The 14,184-nt window shown below is 40.8% G+C and overlaps 3 protein-coding genes across 3 annotated transcripts; 1 reads left to right on the top strand and 2 right to left on the bottom strand.

Moving 5' to 3' along the window:
* Positions 1 to 20: 20 nt before the first annotated feature.
* On the bottom strand, positions 21 to 4,274 carry si:ch73-233m11.2 (NACHT, LRR and PYD domains-containing protein 12). The gene is made up of 8 exons (XM_046396481.1): positions 2,521 to 4,274; positions 2,265 to 2,426; positions 2,004 to 2,177; positions 1,356 to 1,529; positions 981 to 1,154; positions 698 to 871; positions 439 to 606; positions 21 to 324 (listed from the first exon to the last, which is right to left on the bottom strand). The coding sequence occupies exons 1-8, from the start codon at positions 4,107 to 4,109 to the stop codon at positions 255 to 257; spliced, it is 2,685 nt and encodes an 894-aa protein (XP_046252437.1). The 5' UTR covers positions 4,110 to 4,274; the 3' UTR covers positions 21 to 254.
* Positions 4,275 to 5,318: 1,044 nt separating this feature from the next.
* On the bottom strand, positions 5,319 to 9,874 carry si:dkey-222n6.2 (intermediate filament protein ON3). Its single transcript, XM_046398207.1, has 9 exons — positions 9,288 to 9,874; positions 8,958 to 9,166; positions 8,781 to 8,841; positions 8,442 to 8,537; positions 8,147 to 8,311; positions 7,804 to 7,929; positions 7,289 to 7,509; positions 5,746 to 5,792; positions 5,319 to 5,621 (listed from the first exon to the last, which is right to left on the bottom strand). The coding sequence occupies exons 1-9, from the start codon at positions 9,549 to 9,551 to the stop codon at positions 5,536 to 5,538; spliced, it is 1,275 nt and encodes a 424-aa protein (XP_046254163.1). The 5' UTR covers positions 9,552 to 9,874; the 3' UTR covers positions 5,319 to 5,535.
* A 185-nt stretch (positions 9,875 to 10,059) lies between these two features.
* Positions 10,060 to 14,174, top strand: LOC124064025 (deoxyribonuclease-1-like 1). Its single transcript, XM_046398208.1, has 10 exons — positions 10,060 to 10,403; positions 10,489 to 10,587; positions 10,892 to 10,980; positions 11,057 to 11,143; positions 11,444 to 11,556; positions 11,844 to 11,956; positions 12,230 to 12,387; positions 12,548 to 12,644; positions 12,722 to 12,854; positions 13,921 to 14,174. The coding sequence occupies exons 2-10, from the start codon at positions 10,507 to 10,509 to the stop codon at positions 14,046 to 14,048; spliced, it is 999 nt and encodes a 332-aa protein (XP_046254164.1). The 5' UTR covers positions 10,060 to 10,403; positions 10,489 to 10,506; the 3' UTR covers positions 14,049 to 14,174.
* The last annotated feature ends 10 nt before the right edge of the window (positions 14,175 to 14,184 follow it).

Here is a 14,184-nt window from a genome sequence, read left to right on the forward strand (position 1 = left end):
TTGAGACAACTTAAGACAGCTGTTTTAATTAATGTTTTAATTGAGACAACTCCCTAAAGGCAAGAATGTATCATATTCCTTGTTTGGTTGGAATATGATACAAAACCAAAACATGAAAACTTTAATTGTCATTTTACTGTCAATTGGATTGATCCAATGGTCATTTCAGCTCTAATAATAACATGGCAGCCCTCAATACAGTGCTGTAGATGATCCTGCAGCAGTCTGTGAGACTCATGGATCACCCGTCTTCTTCAGTAGCTTATTTTATCACACTCATACATGATGTCAAAAACTTTTTCGCTGAAGTCGTTGTACTTTAGGCTGAAAGAGTTGGGAGAATGAAGCAGTGGTTAGATGCTGGTTTAACATGTTTGTAGTGCACTGGCTCTAGGAGATCAGCATAGTTTATAATTAGCTGAAGTGAATCAGACTTACTTCATCTTTTGTATGGTTTGGCTTTCCTGCATGACTTGAACAAGGGCTGGAACGGAAGCATCAGTCAACGAGTTGTTTCTCAACTCCAGACTCTTCAGTCGCTGACTGGCTCTTATTGCAGCACACAAGTCCTCAACACAGGCATCCGTCAAACCGGTCATTTCAAGGCTATGATAAAAGAGAGGCAGACAATTTTGAAAGGCATGCACACTACAAAGTGGTAATAAAAACCAGTAGTGTTACAGAGGGTTGAACTCACTCCAGTTCCTCCAACAGACAATCTGGATGTGCAACAGCATCCAAAAGGTGTTTAACCCCGTCGTCTCCTACTTGATTTATACCTACAGACAGAGACTTCAATTGAGAAGTCCCACTTCTCAGCACTGAGCCCAGCTCTTTGAAGACCAGCTGTGTTAACTCACATCTTACCAAGCTGTAAGGGGGAGCAAAATATATAGTTATCTGAAGTACACCAAATATTGGTGAAAGGTGGTACTTTTCTCATTGAAAAGTGAAAGTAGTATTAATAAAGCAGGCTTTACCCAAGTGTTACTACTGGACATTCAGGTCGACTGAGGGCTTGGCAGAGCAGCAACGCCCCCTCCTGGCCCAAATCGTTCACTGACAGCTGTAGCTCTGAGAGACAACAGTGCTCTGACATCAAGGCCTCCATCAAATGAGAACAGCACTCGCCTGTCAGCTCGCAATCAAAGAAACTAAAATAAAAGATTAAGAAAGTCATCAATGACACAAAAATGTGAATATAAAAAGGTATCATTTATCACATACATTCTGCCTTTTTGGGTTGTTAAGGGACATTCAGATGAGGTATTTTGAGCGTCCTTTTCACATGCTCTCATCACTCATCAAAGGAACAGCCGTAAAAGCAGCTTTATTATCTTGAAACACACACTTACCTGAGGCTTTGCAGTTTACAAAGTGGGTGTTGCAGAAATTTGCACAAAGCCTTCACTCCACTGAGACCAATACTGTTTAGGTTAAGGTCCACTTTTCTCAGCTCTGATGGGCCAGAACACAAAGCTGCTGACAAGGCCTCCATGGACACCGCAGTCAAATCGCAGCTGTGTAGCCTTTGAATAAACAAAATAAGGTCATTTTTCAAACCTGAGAGTCATTTACTTAAACATAAACTGAAAGCTCTGACAAAAAACAGCACTTATCCAAGTGCTGTGAAATGTTAGTGTAACTTAATGCATTTCAATGTTTAAAACCGTTCAGAGGAGATACGTTTCAAAATGTTTGTATTCATAAGATTCTGCAAAGGAAAGCTGAAATATGCAGAGCAATGTGCAGTAATGTGAACTAATAGTGACAGGAAATGCTTTTATTTTGAAAGTCAGAAGTGACGTGTATGCTCGCCAGTGCTATGGTTAGAATGGGGTGAGAATGGGATGAGATGTAACGTGAACGCCACGCCAAATATTATTTACTTTCCTTTTTTTTGGAACACTGCAGTATTCAGTTATTAAATGTTCAGTGAGAAAAGAAACACTTCGGTCATTATTTGAAGCTTCCACTACATGACAACAATAAAATGTACATACAGGAGCTCCTGTAGTTTGCAGTGAGGACTGTGTAGTGCTTTACACAGTTTCATTAATCCTTCGTCCCCGATCTGATTACACATCATGTTTAACCCGGACAGCTGAGAGGTGCCTGAGGTCAGGACAGACACCAGATCTTCACAGCTTGACTCTGTCAGTCTGCATGCTAAAAGGCTATGTAAATCGAAAGAAAAATACAAAAGTTTTATTAACAGAACTCAGTGATTTTCAATTTACAAGAATGTCTTGAGCTAATCTTACTTTAATTTCTGCAGCTTGCAGTTTCTGAGTCCAGTGCAAAGGATTTTGAACTTTTCATCTCCGAGGCGGGTGTGAGAGAGATCCAGTTCCTTGGTGATCCCTCTGCTCAGGGCAGAGGCCAGATGAGGGACAGCCTCAGTACTCAAGGAGCTGTCTGACAAGCTGGGGGACATAACAGAGCGATCTTACATATTACAGCAGACTGAATATATAAAAGGAAATGTTCCTGGACATACAAATTTTTACCATGACTTACTTTATTTCATGTGACAAGCTCATAGTTGGAACCAGCACCTCTGCTTTCTCCTTTGTCAAATTCCTTGTACGGTAAAGATTCAAACTCTGCATCTCTCCAAGGCACGTGACAACATAATTCAGAGCTACACAGTCCTGGAGGCTCAGGTCTCCATAGCTGATGCCTATTCGTGCTGAGGGGTTGATGATCTCTTTTACCAAACTCTCATTTTGAGCTTGATGAAGCAGATGGAAGCAGCGGTGATGCTTGTCTTTGTAATATCCCTTCAGTGTCACCTCTGAGCTGCTTTTAAACCAGCCTTTGAAATCCATGATCTGATCAGAGTTCATCTCCCCCAGCAGGGTCTCCAGGGGTCTGCGCTGAACTGGCTCTGAGAGCGCTGACAAGAAGATATCTAGAAACTCTGCATGACCTTTGTGCTTTTCCAACATCTTCTCAACACCCTCATCGGTTGACTCGTCCAAAAAGAAAGACACAGCCATGAGGAAGTCCCGCATCAGGTGAGAGGGGAAGGAGAAAGCACTTCTATCTGAATGGTCACCATCTACCTGCAGGAAAACGCCAGTTGAGGTGGGAAACCGTTGCAAACCAAAGGAATCCATTTCTTCTTTGGTACAGCTCGAATACTGGTCAAGGGAGCAGTGAGACGCCATCTTGCCGAGGGCCAACACTAATTCTCTGTTGCAGGTCTCGTTCAGCGAGAGCGGCTGGATCAGGTGGACCAGAATAGCTACATACAGCTGAGATAAAGTCTCAGGAAGTTTTGCTCCAGCATCCATCAGTGACTTGTAAATAGAACAAACTGTCCAACAGAATCTCGGGGATGTACAGATATCATAAAAGCCAAGAGTCCTTTCCATGTGCATTAGTGCTTCGTTGGCAGTAGCTGGGTCTGTAAGGAACTTGTTAAAATAGGCCTCTCTTTGTGGCTTCAGAAACCCCAACACTTCCACTCGGGTGCCACTCAGAAAGTTCAGACATTCTGTTGGCCTTGTTGCCACCACAAAGGCAGCTCCTTTCAGCAGTGACCCATGAAGCAAGCTGGCCACTAGACAGGACAGTGAGGCCAGCTGGCTGGGGTCAGAGCAGAGGGTGTGGGCAGAGGGGTCCAGGCTCTCTTTGCACTGATCCAGATCATCAAAAACAAACAACACATCCGCAGGCTTCTGTACAACAAGGTGCATGGACTCAGGAGGGATATGTCCGTGATGGTGGAGCAGCAATGTCTCCAAGGATAGAGTCCCGCTAAGAGACTTTAACTCCCTGAACCGGAAATGCAAAACATAAGAAAAGCTTTGAAGGTGTTCTCCTTTTGCCCAGTCCAAGACGAGTTTCTCCAAAGCAGTGGTTTTACCTGATCCTTCAGAACCGATCAGTATGACATTTTTGATTTCATCAGACAGTGCAGCTCTGACGGCATCATCAAGAGAGGGCAAGTTGTCTTTCACACTTCCGTCTGTTGTCTGAGCTTCAGAAGTCAGGGGGGGTACGTATTTATTGTTGTTTATAACACTGACTGGCAGCTGCCCACCAAGAAGTGTAGACATGTCCTCTGACAGCTTATGAGTCAGCACGGTGTTTTTGTCCATTGTGTAAATCACTGAGTAAAGGCCTTCAAAAAAATTATAGTCTTACGAGGTTTAATTCTGTACTTTTAAAGCTGTCTATCCACATTTGAGATACAAGACACAAAATACAGTAAGAGTACATTGCATGTTGTAATTCTTAAAAAAAAAAACGGAAGTAGAAAGTACCGTTACCTTGTACGCAGTGAAGCTGGAAAGCACAGTAAATGAGACAAAGCGTCGTAAGGAAGAGAAAAGTGAGTTTAGAAAATAGAAATATTTTAATGGTGAGGTTACGCCTACACTAAGAGCGCAGCTTTCAGTCGCACACGAGCTACCCGACAATTAGCAGCTCAATACAGGAAGTACACTGTGATGTTACGCCCTGGACGTTGCCTTACAGGCTACAGGGACACTGGCAGCCTATCTGAAATAGGATTCAAGGATTCAAGGAGCTTTATTGTCATTTCACACACGTAAACATGAGTGGAACGAAATTAGTTTCCCCGGTCCCAGTATAAGCCCAGTTTCTTAACAAAATAAATATAAATATAAACAATGTTATATAATATAAAAACAGTGTAATATAAAGTGAAAAACAGTAGATGATATAAACACCAGTGTAAACAGTATAAACAGTAGTGCAAATGGCTGACAGGGTAGTTCAAAATGACTGTAGTGCAATGAACATGAGCAGTTTGAGTTCTGTGCAAATGCTGCATTGTGCAAAATGTTCCATGGGTGGCAAAATGTTCCAATAGTAACACAGTATTTGTACACCGTTGTTGTTACTTCTATTTGTCTAGTCTAGTATGTCTTCAGCTAATGGAACAAATAACACAATTAGTGTTGTTAATCAATTTCAAAAATAAAATCTCAAAATACAAGGGTGCTTAAATGTAATTTTGTGTTTATTTATTTGTTGTCAAAATAACATAGCACCCTGCTACTGTTCATATGTTAGCGTGTGGGAAGATCAAGTCACTAAACCTTCACTGTAAAACAGCCCTTGAAACCATGAAGGAATCCATTGTTTTATTTCCAGAGCCCATTGAAGAAGGCTGGATTTGATTTATAAATGTCAACTCAAACAACTTAACGAAAGTTAATTGTCTTTTTACTCTGTTTTTGTTCAGTGTCAATTTGCAGCATGTTTTGATGGGGAAGTAATACAAAGAATAACAAAATATGCAATATGTTTACTTAATAATTATCCAAGAAAACAAACACAAATAATAGTGCAGCTGAATACATCTTTATTTTAAACACAGAAAGTGGCAGTTGATGTGATATCAAAGACAAAGGACATTAGCAGATGATATGCATGTTTGGCTCACTGGTGCTGTTGTCATAATGTAAATTACAAGGAGATTCATGCAGAGGTTAGATTTAAATGGACTCCTGGTAACAGACAGTAGCACTGCAGTATGTCTGTTTCTTTTTTTCACATTTAACTGTATGATTTGTTATGGATCTCCACTGTCTTGATGAGAACTGCACCTGACTTTCGATCCTGCTGGGTGTTAACTGGGGCAACTGTTGGAAGAGGCCAGTAAAAAAAAAAATCACATACAAAAACACACTGCAGGCTGCCATAACAATACCAATGTCAGTGGTTGTAATGATGAGTCTTCAGCTGAAAATGCTGTAGCCTAGTTACCTTTGGTGGGCACTGTGTGGATGTTGATAAGAGAATCCTGTCCAAGTCTGTCGGTGAGAAAGCAGGAAATATACTATAAGTATGATTTACTGTTAAATGGAATCTGCACTTATTTTACACATCAGAATATGTTCAGAGCAGCTCTCCTCTTAACAACCGTCAAGTAGGTTAAAAGTGGGTGTTTTTCACCCTTTGGCCACGTGTGGCAGTAATGGCAAATTAACGTTACATTTTGGCAGCATACACCAATGAAACGAAGAAGACGTCGCACCGAAAAACTTGAGCAAGCAAAACAAAGGTGAGATTTATGCTTTGCCGAACGCACTGTCAAATAGACTCAAGAACAAAGGATACGCGAAAGGTCTGGCAAATGTAAGTCTAATTAAAGGCACAACTAGAATTTACCAGATCTCTTTAGCCGCTGCTCGACTAGCAGCTCGACGCTACAGCAGCGACAGTCTTCCTCTTTCCTCAGTTGACTCGCGCAAACAACTTCAAGGTGCATACTGCCACCTACTGTGCAAGAGTGTAAGATCATCTCATTTTACCCATTTCCCAACACTTAAAATTCCGAACACCAACCTTGTACCTTTCAAGAAAGTAAAGAGTGTTTTCCTGGTAATTCTAATTCCCCCTCAGACTCCTGTTCCCAGCATCCACAACAGATTCCACGTCTTGTTCTTTATTATATAACCTTTCTCTTTCTGCTTCATACATGGTGCAATATTCAACATTTTCTTTAACACAGTTTGTAAACTTGTCACTGTTCCTTTTCCCATCTACAAACATGATGCTGTTTAGTCCTGTGTGATCCTTCTGTCCCTTGTTTATAGATCTACAGACCAGCTTCTGTGTTGTGATATCCCCTTCATCTCTCGTCTTCCTACCACACATTCTCCTTATCGTCATTTCTTACTTCTTGATCACTGCTTTTCCTTCTCCTTTTAGAAGTGGAACTGGAACTGTTTTGTAATGTCCTTTTCGCAATGTCCTTTTATAATGTCCCTTTCACTGACTTATCAACATACTCATTGCCTTTCACCACCCCATGTGCTGGTACTCAATGGAGCTGTTTATTTACGCCACCTCTATGAAGTTTTAGTAAGCTATGATAATAATCAGTGAGCATATCTTTTCTGACTGTTGTTGTTTGCTACTAGCATAGTACACATATCCTGACTTGCTAACTGTTGGTAGTTGAATTGTGGGTAGCGTAGACTTTTGGTTTTGGCAAGAAAGAATAAATTTGAATAATAAAGTGTGATAATAGACAAATTAAGATGATATTTCTGGTTTTGTTGCATCGATTGTGTTGTTTTTTTCCCGTTGTGACTCTGACCTTTTCATAGGACTGTGATGCTAAATAGATGGAGAGTTCTTTTAAACCGTTCTTTTAAACCCCAAAACAATCAAAAAGCAAATTTCTGAAAATTTGGAGCCAAATGATTTTTCCCTGCAAAAGCCTAAATTCGCTTATAATCGGTGTGTTATTGCTGCATGTTATGAGAGCTTGGCACTGCTGAGTTTGTCTAATACAACTCACCTTTCCTCCTCTCCTTCCAGCAGCTTCCTGTAGGTGGAGATCTCTATATCCAGGGCCAGCTTCACATTCATGAGCTCCTGGTACTCTCTGAGCTGGCGAGCCATGTCCTGCTTGGCCCTCTGCAGAGCCATCTCCAGGTCCCTGATGCGAGCCTTGGCATCCTGCACAGCCTCCTCACCACGCTGCTCCGCTTCGGCTACCTGGCCCTCAAGGCTGGTACACTGAAAAAGGTGCAGGGGTCAGATTGTGTAAAGTATTCAGTAAGATCTGACCATGCAGATGTGGGATTGGAGATTTTTAATTGTCACGACATCATCACGTTATTGAGGGTTATGGTAACAACCAAAGCCAGAACAGTCTGATTGTATCATAATAATTCGTTTTTGGGAGTTTAATGCTGCCTTAGAAGGAGTATTAAGTTTGAGAAGTGTTGTTCTCACACCATATAATATAGTTGACCTTTTCATTCCCTTTTTGGTTTTGCCTATCATGCACTCTGTCAACATTTCACTCACCTGTGCCTTTACAGCCTGGATCTCATTCTGCAGGCGGCTGATCATTCGGTTGAGCTCAGATATTTCTGCCTTGGTGCTACGCAGCTCATCGCCATACTTGTCTGCCTCAGCTGTCATCTGGTCAAACTGGTGCCGGCAGAGATCAAACACATGAGATCAGTAACTTTCAGGTTTGACAAGGGTGCTTCCTGTCAAAAAGACAACATATTCTCATAGATTTATGAGCCAGATTTATGACCCATTCATATTTTTAGTTTTAAAGAGGAAATGTATTTTTACAACAAACTTTATTACATAAACTTAGCATGTAACTATTCCGATTTCATCTTGGGTAACGTGTTACCTTATTCTTGTACCAGCTTTCAGCTTCTTCGCGGCTGCGGGCAGCAATGTCCTCATACTGAGCCTTAACCTCAGACACGATCTGGTCCATGTTCAGGCCACGGGAGTTGTCCATCTGCACCACCACAGAAGTCTCCTTCAGGCTCTCCTGCAGCTCGCGCAGCTCCTGTTTTATAAAACAAGACGTATGGCAACAGTAAGAAGACAAATTCAAAACAAGATCACACACTGTATGCATTTTCCCTGATGTAATATCTCTGAAATTTTGCAAATGTTTTCAGTTAATGATTATTTACCGTATCGTACAAAGCCTTTAAGAAGTTGAATTCATCGGTGATAACAGACACCCTGTCGTCTAGCTCCACTTTGGACAGGTAACCCGTATCCACATCCTGCAAATAGTCAATTAAGAAAAACAATCTTTTCTTAATGCTTAAACTTTTGCATTTGACACACACATTTACATTTCTTTTGGAATAGCTTTAATGTGTTGACTAGAAGTTTTGTAGCCCAACAAGTAAAATTATTGGCAGAAAAATGTCTTGTCAAACTGTGAATGTAGTGAGAGTTCATACAAATGTTCAGAGCTTTCTCCAGCTAGTATCTGTCATGGCCATCACCACTGCATACTTTACCTTCTTGAGCATGACAAACTCATTCTCAGCATCATTCCTCTTGTTGATCTCATGCTCATACCTGAAACAGCCCGCATGTATCAGATTACTCATGGAGATCTTATCATTACGCATGTAATTACAATGTGTCTAACTATTCCACTCCAGTTCACAGACTTTCTTTAATAAATGTCTTACTTTGTCTTGTAGTCTTCCACATGTTTGTGCATGACATTGTTCTCCATGTCAAGTCTGTGTTTGTCATTGTTGAGAAAGTCCAGCTGCCGTTGTAGGTTGGTGATGTAAGTCTTCAGCATGGGCTCAACGTTAGAGGAGGTAGCAGTCTGTTGCTGCAGCAGCTTCCACTTGGTTTCCAGCATTTTGTTTTGCTGCTCCAGATATCTAACCTGTGGCACAGTGAGGTCAGACGGATATCACTAAAGCAATAACATATCCAAAGGGATTACAAGGATTATCAGAATGATTTAAATCTTCACACACAAGAGTTTTAGTGAATTTTCATCTTACCTTATCAATGAATGAGACAAAACGGTTGTTGAGACTCTTTATCTGTTCTTTTTCCTGGTTACGAACAGCATGGACGGTGGGGTCGATGTCTATGTTTAGTGGCAGCAGCAGGCTCTTGTTGATGGTAACAGCTGTAATCGGGGCTGCATGAGTGGTCCCGGTGCTGATCCTGGGGATGGAGTAGGATCCCGTAGACATGCTGCTGAAGCCCCCTGCGGACATGCGTACTCCTGGACGAGTGCTGCGCTTGCTCCTCAGACTCATGTTGGTGCTGTTGTGGTGCTGGAAATGCCGGGTGGAGGTTGAGCTCCTTTGTGCATCTCTCTATGTTTAGGGTCCTACTTTATAGGCAGGTCTGGGTGTGGTGTGATAGTGAAGTTATGTCGCTCTCCAATGTGGGTAAACCAGTCTGACACATGCCACCTGTTCTCCCACCTACCCCCACTGTAAAAGTTGCATTGTTTCTCTTGTTACGCTGGAATTCAGGCACGCTCTGTGGTTTCAGGTGTGCTGCATTTGAGCAATTCTAAAAAGTGTTTTCTCAAGGTAAACAATATGTCTGTCCAACCTTGGAAGGTAGAAGTCAGAACTCAGAACTAAAAGGTCATCAAGGGCCAAAATCTTTCCTAATGATAAACTAAAGCATGTGTGGAATCAGACTATTCCACTATTCCAATATTTCTATTGGCTTTATGCCTTTTTTATCAGTGTAGTGTACAGTAGTACACAGGAGCATTGAAGGAAAAACAAACAGACTACCTAGGAACTACCAAATAAGCCAAATAAGATGTATTTGTTTTGGGAGAATCAAATTTTTTAATACCGATTTGTCGGTGTGCTCTCTGGCTCTTCAACTCTTATTAATGTTGTGTCTTGATAAGCAGCCAGTTGTAAACAAAGAAACTGGGCTGTACTCTTGATGTCAATCAGTCTTTGCTTTCTTTGTGAGTCTTCCTTTCTCCTTTTTGAGACTGATTGTGCAATCATCACCTCCCTTTAAAAAAAACAACTACATAAGTCTGTCGTACAACCAGGTTTAGGTTTATTGTGGACGTTTGTCAAGGCTGTGTGCCAGTGGAGGGGTGCCATTAATGCAACACCAATACTTTGTTTTTGGTAAGTACAGCAGGGTCAGAAAGAGCTGGGAGAGACTGAGTGTCCGGGTTGTAAACAAATGACTCATTTTAAATGTCTCTGTTAGCTCTTGAAAACCGATGATATGAAGATTGCATCATTCAACGCACAAAGATTTGGACTCATGAAAGTCGCAGATCCAGATGTCCTGTCAACTCTGGTTAAGGTAAAACATCTAGAAGAGTAAAGCACCATCCAGTTGACTGAGCCAACACATTACACAGTAACAGATCAGTAATTATAACAAGGGTTTTGCTATTGTACAGTTGGTGTCACTTATGTGGTATTTGGGAAGTAGCCAAGAGGAAAGGAAGGGCCGGTATAAGGAACAGTAATTAAGAGTCAAAATGGCCCTTCTGTTGTACTTTGGTAATTATAGCTGTCTTTGAAAGTGCCACATGCATAAATTAAAAGACTAAACCGCATTATTATATTTCTTCACACATTTGCTGAGCTTTTGTCTTCTGTAGATTGTGTCTCGATATGACATCATAGTGATTCTGGAGGTGGTGGATGTGAGTGGAGCTTCTGTTAAAATCCTCTTGAAAGAACTGAACAGGTAAGATTGAATGAAGCAAAGAGCCCTACTTTTTACTGTGCGTCTGCTTACTTTCACTGTGCCAATGCTATCTCAGAGTCAACACCACCTGTCACTACGCTCTGCAGCTCAGTAGTCGCCTGGGCAGGAACAGATACAAGGAACAGTTTTTGTTTCTCTACAGGTAAGATCAGATTGTAGACCAAAATCTGCAGATCAGTTCCAACATTAAAACCACCTAATACCTTAACCTTAATATTTTGAAGGTCCCCCTTGTGCTGCCAAATCAGCTCTGACCTGTCATGGGAGCGAACACAGGACCTCTGGGAGTATTTGGTGTTTAGGTTGATGGTGTGTGTCAAAGAACATCCACAGATGTTATTCACTTCACCTGTCCGTGGTTTTAATGTTGTGGCTGATCAGTGTACTTTTGTAGTATAACCGTCACACGTGCATTAAAAAGCCATTTTTGTCCTACTGGAAGGGATGATGTTGTCGACCTGATTGACTGCTATCAATACGAAGACAACCAGGTGAATGATGTGGATGCTTTTGCAAGGGAGCCATATATTCTCCACTTCAAACCACATAACACAGGTCAGATTCTGCACTTAACTCAGTCTTAAAGAGTCTGTTAAAGAGAATATTGTGGCTATCTGTGTGTTTGTTGATTGAGTCTTAGTCGGTTGCTGTAGACATTATGACATTGTCACTGTGCCTGTCTGTGGTATGTCTGAGTCATGTCTATATATGGATCTGTTTGTTTTGTGAGTGTGATTCGGTCTGAGTTATAATTCAAATGAACAAACGGCAGGTTTAGCAAGTTAAGTCACTCTGCGTCTTTTGTCTACATCCGTACACACACTGTTTTGTTTTGGTTCCAGTGCTGAAGGATATAGTGCTGATCCCTGTTCACACCACACCGTGGGACTCGGAGAAAGAGCTGGATGAGCTGTTTGATGTCTTCTTGGTGGTCAAAGACAAATGGAAAACTGATGTGAGTTTCATCAGTGTTTCACCTAAAAGTGGTGCTTTACTAAGTTCATACTGCACATTCTAAAGAGATTTATGACCACTTTTTATAGTTCTGTTTAATAATCCCAATAATCCCATATCAGAGGAATCACACCAATTATATGGCTATAAATGGTAATTTCAAAGTGCTGTAACATGCTTTCTTTTGATGGAATTCCTCTGTATTCCTACATCCCATCTAAGGGCAATAGGAACTTTTATTACTACAAAAATGATCATTTCTGATTCCTTATAGAACATAATGATCCTGGGGGATTTCAATGCAGATGGTGTGTATGTCACTCGTAAGGAAATGAAGACGATCCGTATTCGCAGTGACAAGAATTTCCACTGGCTGATTAGTGATGACATGGACACCACTGCAAGCACATCAAATGAACACACCTACGACCGGCATGTGCACATTCATAAACTCCAGTCATGCAAATTCAGAGAAGACGGTTTTATGTTTTCACAAATCAATCCGTGGCATGATTATTTCTGCCAGGAAGAAACAGCACATGTTGTCATTGCATATTAACTGATGTAGTTCATTTCTATATTTCTCTCACAGGATTGTTGTGTATGGAGATGATATGCTGGCAGCCATTGTGCCAAACTCAGCCAAGCCATTCAATTTCCATGATGAGTTTGCCATGACAGAAGAAATGGTTAGCTGTCCCTCACAACCAGCATGTCATGTTGTGTGTTTTGTAGGAATATTCCTCATTTGTGCACCTTTCCGTAGGCCTTGAGAGTGAGCGACCACTATCCTGTTGAGGTAGAATTACGTCCTGCTCCTCCTTTCTGGAAGGCAAAGAGCTACCGAAGACATGAGAGCATTGACCCCCAAGGAGCATCAGTCAGCATAGCTGTCACAGGTAAAGAGCGAAGCTGTAATTTACTCTCTCCTGCCACTAATAAACATGGAGTGAAGCATCTGAGACAAGAGCCTACTCAAGCCTACTTGTACTTGATGTTAAGTTCTTTTGACATGTGTAATTCGGTGTTCCCTGTGAACAGTATGGGTGCAAATAATGAGGGGGAATGTTTGGTATTTGGGAGTGTTTCTTGTAAATCAATTTTACAGCTCAATTTAAAGGTTTTACTCATGCTTTAAATATGGAACTTCACACTTTTTGAGGTTTGCCAGTGCTAATGGATTAACTCAGATTTACTTTATAGGGCTAAAAGAGTAGGTTTCATGACATTATATATTTTCAGCAGGCTCAAATGGAATTAATTTTTTAGTGGTGAAACGATGAGCATTTAAATACCGTGGTAGATGTATTTAAATTAAGATCTTGTTAACTTAGCTCATTGATTCAAATAAATGGCAAAGAAGAAACACAATTAGTTTGTCTTATCCCTGTGCCAAAACATGTCATGTCATTGTGGGAATTCAGTTGTATTGCCTTACTTAAAACTAAATACAAATAGTTCCAGCTGAAAATAGTTCCCATTAGTAGAAAAAATACATACTCATGACCTGTTTTTAAAGATGGGTTAATGCGGGTGGGGGAAGGTTTTAAGAGACAAACTAACTCAGTGAATTTGGGCTTTTCAATAGATTTATTTATTTTTACGTTTTTTGACAATAACAACACTATCAGGCTTTAGGACCATAGCTGAGTCTACTGACTCAGGTTCAGAGTTTCTCTTCTGTACTCCTGTGAATGTCCGAGCATTTAAACCCAAACACCGAGACACTAATTACCCTTTCATTTGCCAGATCATGGCATGATGAGTGTTCGTAATGCTTTGCTGCTAAGAAAATTGCCACATTACACAAATCTGAATGATGATGCAGTCACAGTGTTTTTCTCCTTAGAAGTTAAATTGAAAATGATCATATTTGAGTGCAGATTTTTTTCCAGTGACATTCATTACATTCTGTTTAATGACTATTTAACCTGTGTGTTTCTGTGTGCATTTTTCTATTTTCAGAGAGTTTGCAGGTTGATGTGTTGAAACTGCAGAAGGAAAACCTCCTGCTGGAACGAGAAAAACTTCAACTTCAGATCTCCTTGTTAAAACAGCGTCTTGCCATGCTCCAAAAGAACAAATATGACTAGATGATCTCAAATATTAGGCTACTGTTTTTGCTAAGGTGTTATATTTTATTTTCGTTTGTCATCATTTTTTATGAATGTATGAATGGAATGTATGTTACAAATGAATAAATATTGTTCTTATACGCATATGTTGATC

This window comes from Scatophagus argus, chromosome 8 (genome assembly GCF_020382885.2).
Source record: "Scatophagus argus isolate fScaArg1 chromosome 8, fScaArg1.pri, whole genome shotgun sequence".
NCBI lineage: Eukaryota > Metazoa > Chordata > Actinopteri > Scatophagidae > Scatophagus > Scatophagus argus.

Excerpts from the sequence above, each read along its gene's own strand:
- si:dkey-222n6.2 (XM_046398207.1), bottom strand. The coding sequence starts at position 9,551 with ATGAGTCTGAGGAGCAAGCGCAGCACTCGTCCAGGAGTACGCATGTCC. Across the intron at positions 8,312-8,441 it reads TAAAGGCTTTGTACGATACG|GAGCTGCGCGAGCTGCAGGA; the intron begins GTAAATAATCAT and ends TTTATAAAACAG. Across the intron at positions 5,622-5,745 it reads CCACACAGTGCCCACCAAAG|TTGCCCCAGTTAACACCCAG; the intron begins GTAACTAGGCTA and ends CTCTTCCAACAG.
- LOC124064025 (XM_046398208.1), top strand. The coding sequence starts at position 10,507 with ATGAAGATTGCATCATTCAACGCACAAAGATTTGGACTCATGAAAGTC. Across the intron at positions 10,981-11,056 it reads CTCTTGAAAGAACTGAACAG|AGTCAACACCACCTGTCACT; the intron begins GTAAGATTGAAT and ends ATGCTATCTCAG. Across the intron at positions 11,957-12,229 it reads AAGACAAATGGAAAACTGAT|AACATAATGATCCTGGGGGA; the intron begins GTGAGTTTCATC and ends GATTCCTTATAG.
- si:ch73-233m11.2 (XM_046396481.1), bottom strand. The coding sequence starts at position 4,109 with ATGGACAAAAACACCGTGCTGACTCATAAGCTGTCAGAGGACATGTCT. Across the intron at positions 1,155-1,355 it reads TGTAAACTGCAAAGCCTCAG|TTTCTTTGATTGCGAGCTGA; the intron begins GTAAGTGTGTGT and ends CTTTTATTTTAG. Across the intron at positions 607-697 it reads TGTCTGTTGGAGGAACTGGA|CCTTGAAATGACCGGTTTGA; the intron begins GTGAGTTCAACC and ends CTTTTATCATAG.